At 53.6% G+C, this 13637-nt stretch overlaps 1 protein-coding gene across 1 annotated transcript; it reads left to right on the plus strand.

Moving 5' to 3' along the window:
• The first annotated feature begins 1517 nt into the window (after positions 1-1517).
• TCF15 (transcription factor 15) lies at positions 1518-7050 on the plus strand. The gene is made up of 2 exons (XM_006207392.3): positions 1518-2116; positions 6606-7050. Exons 1-2 carry the CDS (start codon positions 1598-1600, stop codon positions 6678-6680), a joined length of 594 nt encoding a protein of 197 aa, XP_006207454.2. The 5' UTR covers positions 1518-1597; the 3' UTR covers positions 6681-7050.
• Positions 7051-13637: the final 6587 nt, after the last annotated feature.

Consider the following 13637-nt stretch of genomic DNA (forward strand, 5'->3'; position numbering starts at 1 on the left):
ATTCTGGCCTTGGGCAGGGAAGCCAGGAAAGCACAGCCTGGCAGAGCTGGAAGGCATCGTCAAGGAAACTGACACCAGGAAGGAAGATGGAGCTGAAACGTACCTAGAAACCTTCCGACTTCGCTCCCTGTGCTCTCTCTGCCACACGGGCTGCCATTTGGGCTCAAGAGAAAGTTCTTTTCAAGACCAAGCGAATATAGGCTTGGCCAGTCCCCAGGATGAATCTGGGAAGGGAGCATGAGCAACACAGGGACCCCCGCAGCTATAATCAGCTCAGGACTTCTTCCCAGGGGCCTCTGAGGAAGAGGGTATGTCGGATGTCAGGCTGAACCAATCTAAGGTTTCCAGAAGGAAGGAGGGCAATGAGGGAAGATAATCTCCCCACCCCTCTCAGTGTGTGTGTGTGTGTGTGTGTGTGTGTGTGTGTGTGTGTGTGTGTGTGTGTGTGTGTGTGTGTGTGTGTGTGTGTGTGTGTGTGTGTGTTTGGGGGCGGGGTTGGCATTTCAAGCAGAGGAAAGGGGAGGGCGTGGATTTGGAGCCAGGGAGGCTGCAGCGCTCCAGGGTGGAATTGTGGGGAGTAAGGGAGAGAAACTTGCATTTTACTGTAGTGGAGACAGGACAGGGGTGACAGTGAAGCCGAACAGGCTGGAGCCAGGGCTCTCACTCTAAGACCAGAGCTCTCTTACCCCTAATCAGGGGTACTCCCCCACAATAGCAGTGCGGAACAGGAAAGCACTCAGCAGTGTCTGGAACAACCATTTCGGTGGTAGGGCCTCAACCAAAATGTCAACTCTGTGAAGGCAGAGTTTGTTTTGTTTACGTCTCTATCCTCACCTAAAACCATGTCTTACATAGCAGGGACCCAGTAAATATTTGTTGAATGAATAAATGAATTAGTGGCACTAATGGCGTATGTGGGGTTTGTTTTGGTTTTGCCTTTTTTTTTAAGTTTGTCGTCAGAGATGTGACACCGTCAAGTCCATATTTGGAAAGATTATAGTGTTTCTCCAACTGGTCTCCATGGACACCGCCGCCTGGTACAAATGCAGGTTCCTGGGCCCCATTCCAGACCTGCTGAATCAGGATGGGGAGAATCGGGAATTTATCATGTCAGAAGGCTTCCTCTCCTAATTTTTCCACACACGAAAGGTACAAAACCACAGTATTAGAATTTGAGGGCCGAAAAACCCGAGCTAGTTTCTCCGTAACCCGAAGCCAAGAGAGGAGAAGGGACCTGTGGTACGGCTGAAGAAAAGGAGTCCGGATCAGGGCACAGCCCACCCCACCCACCGCGACTCCCGGTGTTTGCCCCGCCGACCCGCGGGAACCCGGAGCCTTCGGGGAGGGCCACCAGCTCGCGGGCCGCTTTCAACCTAAGGAACGGGGGCGGCGGGCGAGTCGCCATTGGCCGAGGCGCGGCGGGCGCCTCCCCATTGGCCAGGGCGGAGCCCCCCGCCCCGACCGGGGCGGCCTCGGGACTGGCCCCTCCCTCGGCTATAAGGCGGCGGCCGGCGGGGCCGTGGGAGCGCGCGGGAGCGCACGGCGGGGCGCGGCCAACGCTGGGACGCAGCGCACGGAGGGACGCGGCCCGGCGCCCATGGCGTTCGCGCTGCTGCGCCCCGTCGGCGCGCACGTGCTGTACCCGGACGTGCGGCTGCTGAGCGAGGACGAAGAGAACCGCAGCGAGAGCGACGCCTCTGACCAGTCGTTCGGCTGCTGCGAGGGCCTGGAGGCGGCGCGGCGCGGTCCCGGCCCCGGGGGCGGGCGACGGGCGAGCGGCAGTGCGGGCCCGGTGGTGGTGGTGCGACAACGACAGGCGGCCAACGCGCGGGAGCGGGACCGCACGCAGAGCGTGAACACGGCCTTCACGGCGCTGCGCACGCTCATCCCCACCGAGCCGGTGGACCGCAAGCTGTCCAAGATCGAGACGCTGCGCCTGGCGTCCAGCTACATCGCTCACCTGGCCAACGTGCTACTTCTGGGCGACGCGGCCGACGACGGGCAGCCGTGCTTCCGTGCAGCTGGCAGTGCCAAGAGCGCGGTCCCCGCCACCCCCGACGGCGGTCGTCAGCCGCGCTCTATCTGCACCTTCTGCCTCAGCAATCAGCGCAAGGGGGTGAGTGCGCAGCCCTCCAGTACCGAGTCCTCTAGGTCAAGGGACGGAGCCTCTTAAGGAGCAAAAGAGGGTCCGAGACCCCAGTGAAGAGAGGAGGGAGCGACGTGGAGTCGTTGGAGGAGTGGCCTTCCAAGCCCAGGGTTCGGTGCGGAACAGAACCGCTACTTAACGTCCCCCAGACAAGGGATGTAGGGAAGCCCAGAGCTCAGGCGTGATTTAAAGGATGGAGATTGCTCTGGGGACTAAAGGTGTGCGAGGAACAGCGCGTGAGGAAATCATAACAAAGGTTTTTATAGAGCTCTTCCTATGTGCCGGCGCGTTCCTCGCCCTCTTTCTTTGCACCTTTACAATTACCTGTCAGGCAGGTAATTCTGCCTATTTGCTCACTGGTGAGGATCTGGGGCCAGAGGAGTGCCCACACTTACTCAGCTGGGAGGCCAGAGAATGCAGGCCCTGGCTTCGTTGGGCATGTGTTGCCCTGAGCTGCCCTTGCCATAGTATAATTGCCCCACATCCTGAGACTGACCTAAAGGCAAGAGACTGAGAAGAAAAGGGGATGCCCACCCCAACCAAGAGCCTGGGGTACCAAGCTGACGAGCAGTAGGAGTGAGGGAGGGGGTCCCCTGAGGACGCCCAGAACACCCAGTCCCAAAAGGGATGCAGTGTCTGGAAAGGGCACTGTTGAGTCAGAGGGCAGAGCTGGAGGTAAGCTCCTGTGGTCTGTCCTGAGTAAGGAGGAGACCCAGGCTGGTAGGGGATAGATGTGGCTGGGTTGCTGGTGGGGGTAGGCGCCTCTGGCTGAAAACTGGTTTTCTCCTGCTTGGGCCCCAAGGAGCCTGCTTCACCTCCAGCCTTTCCCTCTTCTGGCCTGAGCTTTTCTTAGAGTAAGGAGGCTTGCCTGCATGAAAGCTTTGGATTACAGCAGCTACCATTTACAGCTGGTGAAACTGAGGCTGAGAGTCCCTGACTGGCCCATGGCCTTCTTGAAAATGAAGGGGCATGGGGGATTGGAGTCAGGCCTCTGGGGCCCCAGGTCTTTGATTCTCACAGCTGCCTTAGCTCCCCCAGTTCACTCTGTTATGGGGAAGTCTCTGTGTCCTGGCCTCAGACCACCCGCTTCTGGCTCATCAGACTCCTGTTGTGATCTCTCACCCCCATGGCCACCTCAGTTTCTCTGAGTCTGTCTTTTTAATTCAGATTTGAACTCTCTTGAGGGTCCCTGATGCTCCCAGGTGTGGGCCCTGGTCTGTGCTCCAGGTTGGGCTGGGAAACCAGGGTGGGCCTTCAGGCACCCAGCCTGGGGTATGAGGGCTGACTGGGCCTCAGTAACAGTCCTTGACTGCCTTTCACCCATTCATTCAGCTCAGCACACCTCAACTACCCAACTACCTTTTTGTAGACTCTGAGAATGTCCCCAGAGAAGCAGGTCATGGTTGCCCATCCACCACAGTCAGGAACTCCCAGTGCAGGGCCAGGGTCTGGACCAGGAGGTAAAGACCGGGATAGTGCCGTCTGATGGAAAGGGAGGGGGCACAAAGGGACTGTCAGGGTCAGAAGAAGCCCCTGACTCAGGGGCTAAATTCTGACAGATGCTCGGGGATGCAAGCAGACAGATGAGGGGGTAGGGCACAGAGAGCCCTGGGGTCAGAAAACATGACCTAGAAAAGGAAAAGGGAAGACGCTGAAGGTGGCAGCACACAGAGGGGAGGCGAAGACTGGCCAGTCACAGCAGCGTCTGCACTGTGCTAAGTGCTCTCCACATGTTACCATTAAAGCCCACCTAACTGGGGAAGGAGGTGCTCTGGTTATCCCCCACCTGCTCAGAGATGCTGTCACTGGTTCAGAGACACTGTCCATGATGGAGGCAGGATTCAAACTCAGGCCTGCCTGATTGGGAAGTGAGAAAAGTTAGTGAGGGAGGGCTCTGTAAGGGCAGGCCTGGGGGAAGGGATGTGTCGATCACGTGCCCGCCCCCACAGCAGATAGGCTGTGGGACTTAGCTGGTCTTGAGATCTTAGGGCCTCGCCTGGGTTTGGCTGCTTCCCTGGAATCTGTCTGTGAGACCTAGAACTCAGCCAAATTTGGCCACAGAAGCCACGCTTTCCCCCCACAGGCTCCTGTGGGACTAGGCAAAAGGGGCGATCCTGGCCGGCTCTGGCCCCTCAAAGGCTCGACTGGAAGAAGACTGGCGGTCTTGGGGAGCCTGTGGGGGGCTTTCTTCTGAGCTTTGGGGGTCGGAGAGCGCCAAGGCCCCAGACCCTACCCTTTCACTCTAAGCCACCACCTCCTTGCCAGCCAGCTGGTCTGGGGGTTAGGGTCACCATGGAAACAGCTGCCTGTGGCATCTTCCTATTCAAGGAAGGGTTAGGTGTGGCCCTCTGTGGTAGACATAGCACGGGGGTTGGGAATGGGGTTCTTGTCTCTGCCCTGTTTTCCCTTTTGTCGCTTTTGAGTGGGGGTGGGAGTTGAATAGGCTCATCTTGTAAGGCCCTCCCCACTTGGTATACCCAGCTGTGGGGCAGAAGTGGCACAGAGTACAGTAGGGTAAGGAGGCGCCATCAGCGGACGATGCTGATGCTAATACTTGTGAACATTTATTGAATGCTTACTGTGTTCCTGACACTGTGCTAAGGGCTTTACCTGTGTAACATGTGTAATTCTGACAGTAACTCCAGTTTACACACAAGGAAACCGAGGCTCAGCGAGCTGAAGTCACTTGCCCTCGCCCGAGGTCCAACAGGTAGTCCAAGGCAGAACAGGGACTGAAGCCCAGATCTCTTTCACTCTAGCCACCTAACCACAGTGCTTCCCAGAGCCCTTGGTGCGGAGTTTCGAAGGGACAAAGAAGCCAAGGCCTAATCTGGGCCTCTTCTAAGCACTTTTGGCAGTTTACAGGCCTCTTTCACAGCTGCATTTCATTCGACTGCACCCTGGGGTAGCGAGTAGAATCATTTCGTCCCCATTTCACAGATGAAGAAAGTGAGGTCCAGGGAGGTGAACAGTCCCAGTGTTCTCAGGGGATCCAGGTCTTGTGATGACTGCCAGACTTGAGGTGGAGGTGGCTCTCCCTGACCCCTGACCCTGAAGACTTTGAATGAGAAGGTGGGAGGCCAGTTTTCTATCCTCTAACCTCGATGCTGCACCCCCCCACCCCCATCCGCCCTTCTCAGCCACTGTTGCCAGAGTTTGTCTGAGAAGCCCAGGCTCCAGGCTCTGCTGGGACTGTGGCCTCAGCCCTCAAAATAGCCCTGCCTGTGAATGAACACACTGTCCCTGGGCCCAGAGAGCCTCAAGGGAGGCTGGGCTCGCATCTGGATGGATCTGCCCCAACCTGGGCCCAGGAGTGGAGGGGGGCAGGGACCAGAGCTCCCAGATGGTCAGCTATTTCTCTAGATGGCTGAGAAAGATGCCTGTTCCATCATCTCCTAGCCAGGCTCAGGCGGTGAGCATTTACAGTGAGATTTCAGACACCATTGTGTCCTGGGGAAACAGGACAGACTGTTGGACACCTTGGATGTCTAGCCCAGCCTTTTCCCCACTCTGTGGGTACCTCTGAGCCAGCCGCGCAGTGCTGGAAGACCTCAAAAAGAGCGGGTACTCTAATGTCTGTGACCTTGCTGGCTTCAGTGAGGATGAAACCCATGTGTCAGACCTCAGAACAGTGAGTAGAGATGGTCCCTGCAGCATGAGGGACAGGTGGCTTCAGTGGCTTCGACCATTAGCTTGTCTTCCAGTGGACACCCCGGATCCAAGCAGCATTGGTTGGCACCTGCCCCATGCCAGGCCCAGGACTGGAACTGGGGCCACAGAGTGAGATACTTTCACAACCACTCCCTGAGGTCCCAGCCTGATGCAGGAACACAAGAGAGACCCCATCTGGGTTTTATCCTGGTGGAATGTCCCCAGAAAGGCAAGAAATGCTAGGCAATTGTAGGAATACAGAAGTCATCCCAGGACAGGGCCAGAGAGCAGATTAGATTTCTAGCTGAGTGGACACCCTGAATGAAGGCAGGGAGGCCAGAATTCCAGAATGTATGCACTCTACCACTGAGCTATACCCACCCCCCTAAAATAGTATGATTTAAACTGTATTGGATTTTTTTTAAAGCAGCCAATTACATGGGGAAGAAATGAAAAAGGTAAAAAAGTAAACAGAGTTAAAAAAAGCCCCCCTCATATCCTGTCTCCTCATCACATTCCTCTCCCACAAGGAAACCCATTAGCAGTTTCCCATGTGCCCTTCTCTCTGGACTTCTCAGCACACAGGAAGGTGCACTCAGTCCTTGCTTTTGTCCTTAAATGATGTTATCTCAACATCATCCCCTATCAGTCCATAAAGTTTCTTCTGCCTTCTGTTGCAAGAACTTGACTGTGTGACTAAATGTGACTTGTTTATCAAGTTCCCTATTGCTGGACACAGAGGTTAGTAGTTCCGGTGTTCATAGTGACCTGATCGAACCCCCTAATACCTCTCTCTCCCTTCCTGCAGGGTAGCCGTCGTGACCTAGGGAGCAGCTGCTTGAAGGTAAGGGGGGTGGCCCCACTTCGAGTGCCACGGAGATGAGCCTGGAACCCTGTGTCATTTGCTCCAAGCAGGACCCTGAGAAGGAGGCCAGAGGCCAGCCACCGGGTGAACAGGCGAGAAGACCCCAGGAGCCGAACCCAGGTCCCTTCTTTGTGCAGGGATCAGAGGACAATGGCCTGGGCCCATGACCCTCTGAGCAGGCCCCCTGGGACATCTCCACCCCACCCTGGAGAGCTGTGAGGACACGTCCAGCCAGCCCCAGCCCTGGCTGGTCAGAGACAAGGCAGAACTTTTGGAAAAACAAAGACAGTTGATGACAGAGGATGTGTGCTTGTCTGTGCATGAGTGTCGGGGTGTGTGTGTGAGAGAGAATTGATGGGTTTAAAATAAAAGGTATTTTTAAGTAAAAGATGTTCCCAACTGAAGATGGGAGGGGCCTGGGAACATCAGAGGTCAGAGGTCGCCCCTCTCCTGGACCTTGGAAGAGACGGATGTCACAGGTGCTGCCCTGTGTTCTGGAGGGATTGAGGCGGCAGGGAGGTAGGGGACACCGTCTCCAGAAGTCAGGATAACCAAACTTTCCTCACCATCTTCTTGAACAACTGTTGGGTGTCTGGTGTAGTTGATTTTAAAAACAAAATCTTAATTTTATTTATTTTTGAATAAGGAATATATTCATCCACATGGTCCAGAATTCAAAAGGTACAAGCGGATATGTGGTAAAAAGTCACCCTCCCCCCTGTTCTCTTGGCACAGTTCTCCCACTACAGGCAGGCTTAGCATTAGTTTTTTTTGTTTTGTTTTGACATCCCCGTTCCCTGTGAATAATCAAGCAAATACAGAAATATATGTATCTGTTTTCTTACACTCTTTACACAAACAGTAGTACATCATACCCGTTTTCTGCTGCTTGTATTTTTTTTTTCCTTAATCTAGCTTGGCTGTCATCCAAGTCAGTACATAACGGGAAAGGGTACCTTCATTCCTTTAGTAGCTGTTTATTCCATTTGGGAATGTACTGTACTTTAACCCACCCATTATCCATGTCTTTACAAACAGGGCTGGGCAGGCACGTGGTTTTCCACATGTGCAAATGAGTGTGTGCTAATGGGATGCTCTTACCCCTGTTGTAGCTGAGATGATTTGAAGAAACAATGATACCCAAAGCCTCCTGGCTGGCACGTGGCAGGGTGACAACATGAAGTCTGTCCAAATTTAAAGCCCAAAGTGAGCTCCTTCCTCTGCCCTGGAGATGCCCCAGATGGGGTGCCAGTTTTGTGACCCCAGTCATTCTCCCAGTGGCCCTGGGAGTTGGGGGAAGGTGTCTCCCCATCTCACAGATCCAACCTAGAGTGTAACAGGGACAGCTGGTCAGTGGAGCCAGGAGTTCTTGGCTCTCTCTGTGGGGCCAGGATCAGAGATGCTCAGGAGGCTGGAGGCAGGGAGAGGAGCCAGGAGAGGCAGCAGAGCCAGGCAGCCACCCTTTCCTCCAGGGACATTCATGTGCCTGTTTTTTAATTTATTTTTTTTAACACTTTTATTTAGCGTTTGCCAACTGAAACCTGGCTCCAGAGTCCGCGCTTCTATCCGCTCTGCTCTGTCACCCCCTGCGTTTGATACTCAGACTCAGCTATGTGGGGCTGCCCATTTTGCAGATCAACAGACAGTTGCCTTTCAGAAGCTAATTAGGAAAGCACATTGCACTCCCTGCAACTACCCAGGGCCAGGTCCAGGCAGCCCCTGGCAAAGCCACAGGAAAAGGACTGTGACATTGTCAATGGCAGGAAACCTGGGAGTGGGGACAGAGCAGACACTTGGGTGCTCTGGGCTGGAGGCCCACTTCTGCCACCAGATTTGCTGGGTGACCCCCAAGAAGTTGTGTGACCCCTCTGGGCTTCCCTGACCCAATCCCTAACCAGCAGGAACAGCTGGAGCAGAATAATAATTAATTTGTTTTGCATTGGTATGTAGTTGTTCATAGATCATTTGCTCTGGGTAGATAATAGAAGTTGTATCCAATAGTATGCAGGGAAAAGTACGTACCTCCCTCAGACTCCACCCCAAAGCCGACTGCTGTTAGCAGTTTCCCATGTGTCCTTCCAGAAATGCTCTATACTGATTACTGGTTCTAAAAAAGTATTTCTAGGTTTCTCTGCTTATGTTTCCATTGTAAAAAAAAATTGAAACACTACAAGACCCTAGAAATATCACCCATCCCAAAGACAACCACAGTTAACACTGTCATCCTGCAGAGATTTGTAGAAAACATACACATGCACTTGATGTTTTACAGCATACCAATTCACATAGGTCTTGTTTTTCTACATAAGAGGTAGCATTTTACCCACTGTTATATACTTGGACTTTTTTTTTCCTTAACAGTGCATCTTGGAGACCCTTCAGTGTTCAAAGAGCTGCTTCGTGCTTTTTCATAGCTGCATGGTGCTCCATTCTGCACATTTTGCTGCTTGCTGTCTTCCCTGAGCCTGGTTCCTGAGTGGGGGATAGTTAATGTCTCAGACCCCTTGTGAGCTACAAGGCCAGCCCAATACACATGACCTGGCACAGCTGTGGACCAGGACCTCTGGGGCCATTTGCCTAACATCCCTGCCCCCAACACACACACCTTCCACCTTCAGGATGGGCCAGCCCAGCCAGGCTTCTGCAGGCTGCCTGAGCAGGGGCCGACTTGGGGCCAGAGGAGTAAAGTTGCTCAGGCAGAAGAAACCCAGGGCTGAGGAGGGTAGAATGAGCAGCTTCAGCCAGGCCACCTGGGACCCTGAAGGGGGGAGGCTTAAATATCAGGTCACACCTTCCACCCAAACTCTTAGACACAAGGAGCATCAGCACAAGAAGGATCTCAGACTCAGTCATTTCACAGTGAGAAGCTGAGCCAATACAGATGAAGCAAACTTCCCAAGGTTCCCCAGCAAGGCTCTCCTGGGCCACTGGGAGCCCAGGTCTCCCTGATCGCCACTCAGGGCTCTCTTCCCTAGTTCCACAATTGCAAGTGGGAAGGCCTCAGAGGTCGTCCATGTCAATGGGGAAACCAAAGCCCAGATAGGGACAGCAATGGGCCAGAATTGCACAGCATTTGGAGCTGAGCAGGGCTGAGAATGCAGGGCCCCTGCCTCCAGCCCCAGGCTCCTCTACCACATGAAGTTCCCCTCAGTGGCCCAGGCCTTTTCCATTTTATGAAGCTCCTATTAGATTAAAAAAAATAAAAACATCAGACTAGAATTCCAAAAACTGACACATTTAGCAAGTTAACTCTTAAGCGTCCATATACAATCACTAGTATGATGCAGTATCATGAGAACATTAGAAGATTTACAAAAACATCAGTCCATACCTATAAAGTTGAACACCTTTGTTCAACCCCATCTGAATTTCCTGCTACTGTGTGTTTTACCTCCTGTGGACGTGATATCAAAAGTCGACCTGGACAGCAAAATGTAGCACGCCTCTGGGCTGGATCCTGTCCTGCAGGGGTGTAATGGTACAGAGGACATTACTGTGCAGTTGACAAAGTTGGAATAAGAACAACGAAGTATCAACGTTACACTTACTGAATTTGCTAACAGTATGGTTATGTTAGAGGATATCCTTGTGCTTCAGAAATACCCCCTGAAGTATTAAGGGGCAGAGGAATGTGATGGAGGGGACATCCCTTCAAATGGTTCAGAAAAAAAATAATTTGTGTGTGCGAGAGAAGGAGAAAGCAAATGTGGCAAATTGTTAAAACTTGTGAATCCAAGTCAAGGGTATATGGGAGCTCTCTGCACTACTTGCATCACTTCTCTGTATGTTTGTAAATGATTGCAGAGTGAAAGTTAAAACAAAGTTGAGCTCTTGGCCCGCTAGGATGTGAGGCCTGCCAAATGGTCTACTGGCCCCCTGTGACCTGCCCTACTTCAGCTGCCCTCACTGGGGATGGAAAACATTCCTGGTGGACCCAGGCATCCCTGCCCATGACTCTCAGGCCCCTGCGCCCTTTAGGAGGTTAAAGGGGTCCCAGCCCCGGAGCCTCCTGCCACCATGATTTATGTCCCTGTGAGCCTCAGCAGCTGTGAGCACGGGTCCCGCCAGGCGACCTGCTTGGGGTTGGGGGGGCAGCATTTGCTTCTCAGCGTGTCTAATCCAGACCAGACTTGTAGACCCCACCGGCCTGGGATCAGCTCCCAGGGGGCCAGGGTCAGAGGGTAGGCCAGCAGGACCTGGAAACTGAGGGTGAACTGGCTGGAAGGCAGAAGACCTGGCCTGGTCTAGCTTGGCCACTGCTCCTGTGTGACCTGGGGTGGGTGTCTGCCTTTCTCTGGGCCTCAGTTTTCCTCATCTCAGCACAACCTGCACATAGTAGACCAGAAGGCAATCTGGCCGTGTGGGAGAGAGGGCTGGTAAGATTTAGGAGTTGGTGTTTTCTGGATGCCCAGATTCTCTAAGCTTGGAAAAGTGCCTGACTTTTTTGAGGGCCCTCTATAGTCAGGCCTTGGCCTATGCACTTTACTTAAGTTACTTAATATAGCCTGCTCCATTTTATAGATAAGGACACTGAGGCACAGGGAGGTTAGAGAACTTGCCCGCATTCATATGGCCCCTGGTAAGTGAGTGGATTGAACTAAGTGTTCTGGCTACAAGACCCACTGGACTCTCAACTACTTGCCCGCACGGCCTCACGAGGTATGTGCCCAGTCCTGTAAGGACCCAACTGAACCTTGGCTTCCATCATAAGACAGAAAAGGTCATTCCCCGAGCCTGAGTCTTCACCCCTGCCCAGAGCCCAGCCTGCACCGAGGGAATTAGTATGGGTTTGGGTCCAGGAAGCTGCATCTCCCACAGGCTTCCCCAGCATTGCCAGAATTCCCAGAATTGGAGGGGCCCAAATACAGGCTGTTGGAGGGTTTTAAATGGACAATCCTGGAGTTCATCTCTTCAGAACCCCTCAGATCAACAGTGGGGACACTGAGGCCCAGAGCAGGCAAGACACATCCTCAACATCACATAGCAAGTCAGAGATGAGCCAGAATCAGTTTTCATGTGTCCTAGTCCTTGTTTTCATTGCTTAGTGACCCTGCCCAGAGCAGCAACAAGCATGAGAGTTGGAGGCACCGTTCTAGGTCACTTACAAGAAAGGCCTCACTTGACATAACATTGTAAACTGACTATACGTCAATTTAAAAAATAAATAAATAAAATCACAGTAAGAAAAAAAATGGCCTCACAATCTTGCAACAACCTGCGTAGGTAGGTACTGTTGTCATCACCATTTCACAAACTAGAAAACCAAGCCTAAGGTCACTCAGCTCGGCAACAGCATAGCCTTGATTCCAACCCAGGCAGGTCTGGCTCCAGGTCCCGTGGCCTGCGCCACAGCAAGGAGGTAAAACTCATCAGGAGGCATAGGATAGAGTTTAATATCATAGACCAACTTAAGGCAGGTGGCTCAGTCAGTCAGTCAGTCAGTCAGTCAACAAACGTGTATTGAACTGCTCCGTGGACCATGCAAGGTTCTAGGGATGGACAGAGAATAAGACAGATGTGGTGCCTGCTCTCACAGAGGCTGCTATCTATCAGATCAGCAGGCTCTGAGCAAATTATAAATTGTGAGGAGGGGATGTGTGAGTGGGAGAGACTAGAACAAACGTAAGGATGATGATTCTGAGGCAAGAAAAGGCTTTGCCAAGTGTGAAAGGTTCTGCAAAGTTGTCTGGGCCACCCCTGCATGAGATAAATAATGGGGCACCTGCAGATCCCTGGATCTCCCCTGAACCTAACCTGATAATCCCTGATACATCTCTTCTGAGACCCCAGATCCGTGCTGCGAAGTAGTCAAAGTCAGGTGAACCTCTGCAGGCAGAAGAGAAAGTGATGGCGAAGGCTCACGGAGCACCGCCTCTGGGCAAGGCACGGGGTGAGCCCTATAGCTCACCTACACCTCCCCAGCTCCTTGAGGCAGGCGCTCTTAGCATCCTCACAGCTCCCCAAGGTCATGCAGTCACTGAATGACAGGCCAGGATTTGGACCCAGGCGCACAGGGTCCAGAGCCCACCCCCTTAACCTCCCTCCTCTGCTGCCCACGTGCTCAACGCCAAGGTTCTGAGGCAGGAGGCAACTCCCCCCAGGTCACAGAGCCAGGCCACAGCCCCTACTCACAACACCTCCGGCTGCCACCACACGGCAGCATCCCAGGGCCTCCCACAGTGCCAGCACATAGTGGGTGCTTAGCAGACACCTGCTGAAGGACTGAGAGGCTGGGGTCATCCCCACAACCTGCCCAGAGACAAGCCTGCACTGCAGGAATGTGAACCTGCATCACACCGTGCTGTCTCATAATCACCCTACAAGGTGGATTTTACCCATTTCACAGATGGAGCTCAAAAAAGAGCAGTGACTGGCCTGAGATCACACAGCCAGGAGTGCAGTTAGACCTCAAACCCAGCTCTGCAGTTCAGCCCGTCTGTAGAAACCCACGTCTGGAAGCTCAGAAGATACTGACAGCTGGCCTTTAGCCATAGAGGAGAGAGGGATGGGTCCAGAACTTAGGGAAGAGAAAAGGCGCTGACCAGCTGGGAACTCCGTGGGAACATCTTTTGCCCCCAACCCTACCCCACCCCAGTGTGTCCCCCCAGGCAGCAGCCGGGGCAGGGCGAGGAAGGGGTCAAGGAAGTGGGCCTCGGATTCCCAAGGAGCACCCCTCCTCCTGTCCCCTGTGGCATGGTTAAGAAGTCACCCCGGAGCTGAGCCTGTCTGCAGCTCCCTGACCCTCTTCTCCCTGACACAGCCGCCCCCTCCTGCCCACCCCTCACCCACCTTCCCCTGCCTCCTGTCTCCTCAGCCCAGGCCCACCACCTCCCCCGCCCCTGGCTCTCAGAAAGCCCTGGAAAGGCTGCTTTCTTTGAGACAGGAAGGTGTCCTCAAGTCTCAGGAAGGAAAAACAGTCAAGCTGAACCCACTAAGACCGTCTCCAAGGGGCCGGGGCTGGCACTGGGCCAGGAC

This window comes from Vicugna pacos, chromosome 19 (assembly GCF_048564905.1).
Source record: "Vicugna pacos chromosome 19, VicPac4, whole genome shotgun sequence".
In the NCBI taxonomy this organism is placed as follows: domain Eukaryota; kingdom Metazoa; phylum Chordata; class Mammalia; order Artiodactyla; family Camelidae; genus Vicugna; species Vicugna pacos.

Coding starts and splice junctions, on each gene's coding strand:
- TCF15 (XM_006207392.3), top strand. CDS start 1,598: ATGGCGTTCGCGCTGCTGCGCCCCGTCGGCGCGCACGTGCTGTACCCG. Junction 2,117..6,605: donor TCAGCAATCAGCGCAAGGGG/GTGAGTGCGCAG, acceptor CCCTTCCTGCAG/GGTAGCCGTCGTGACCTAGG.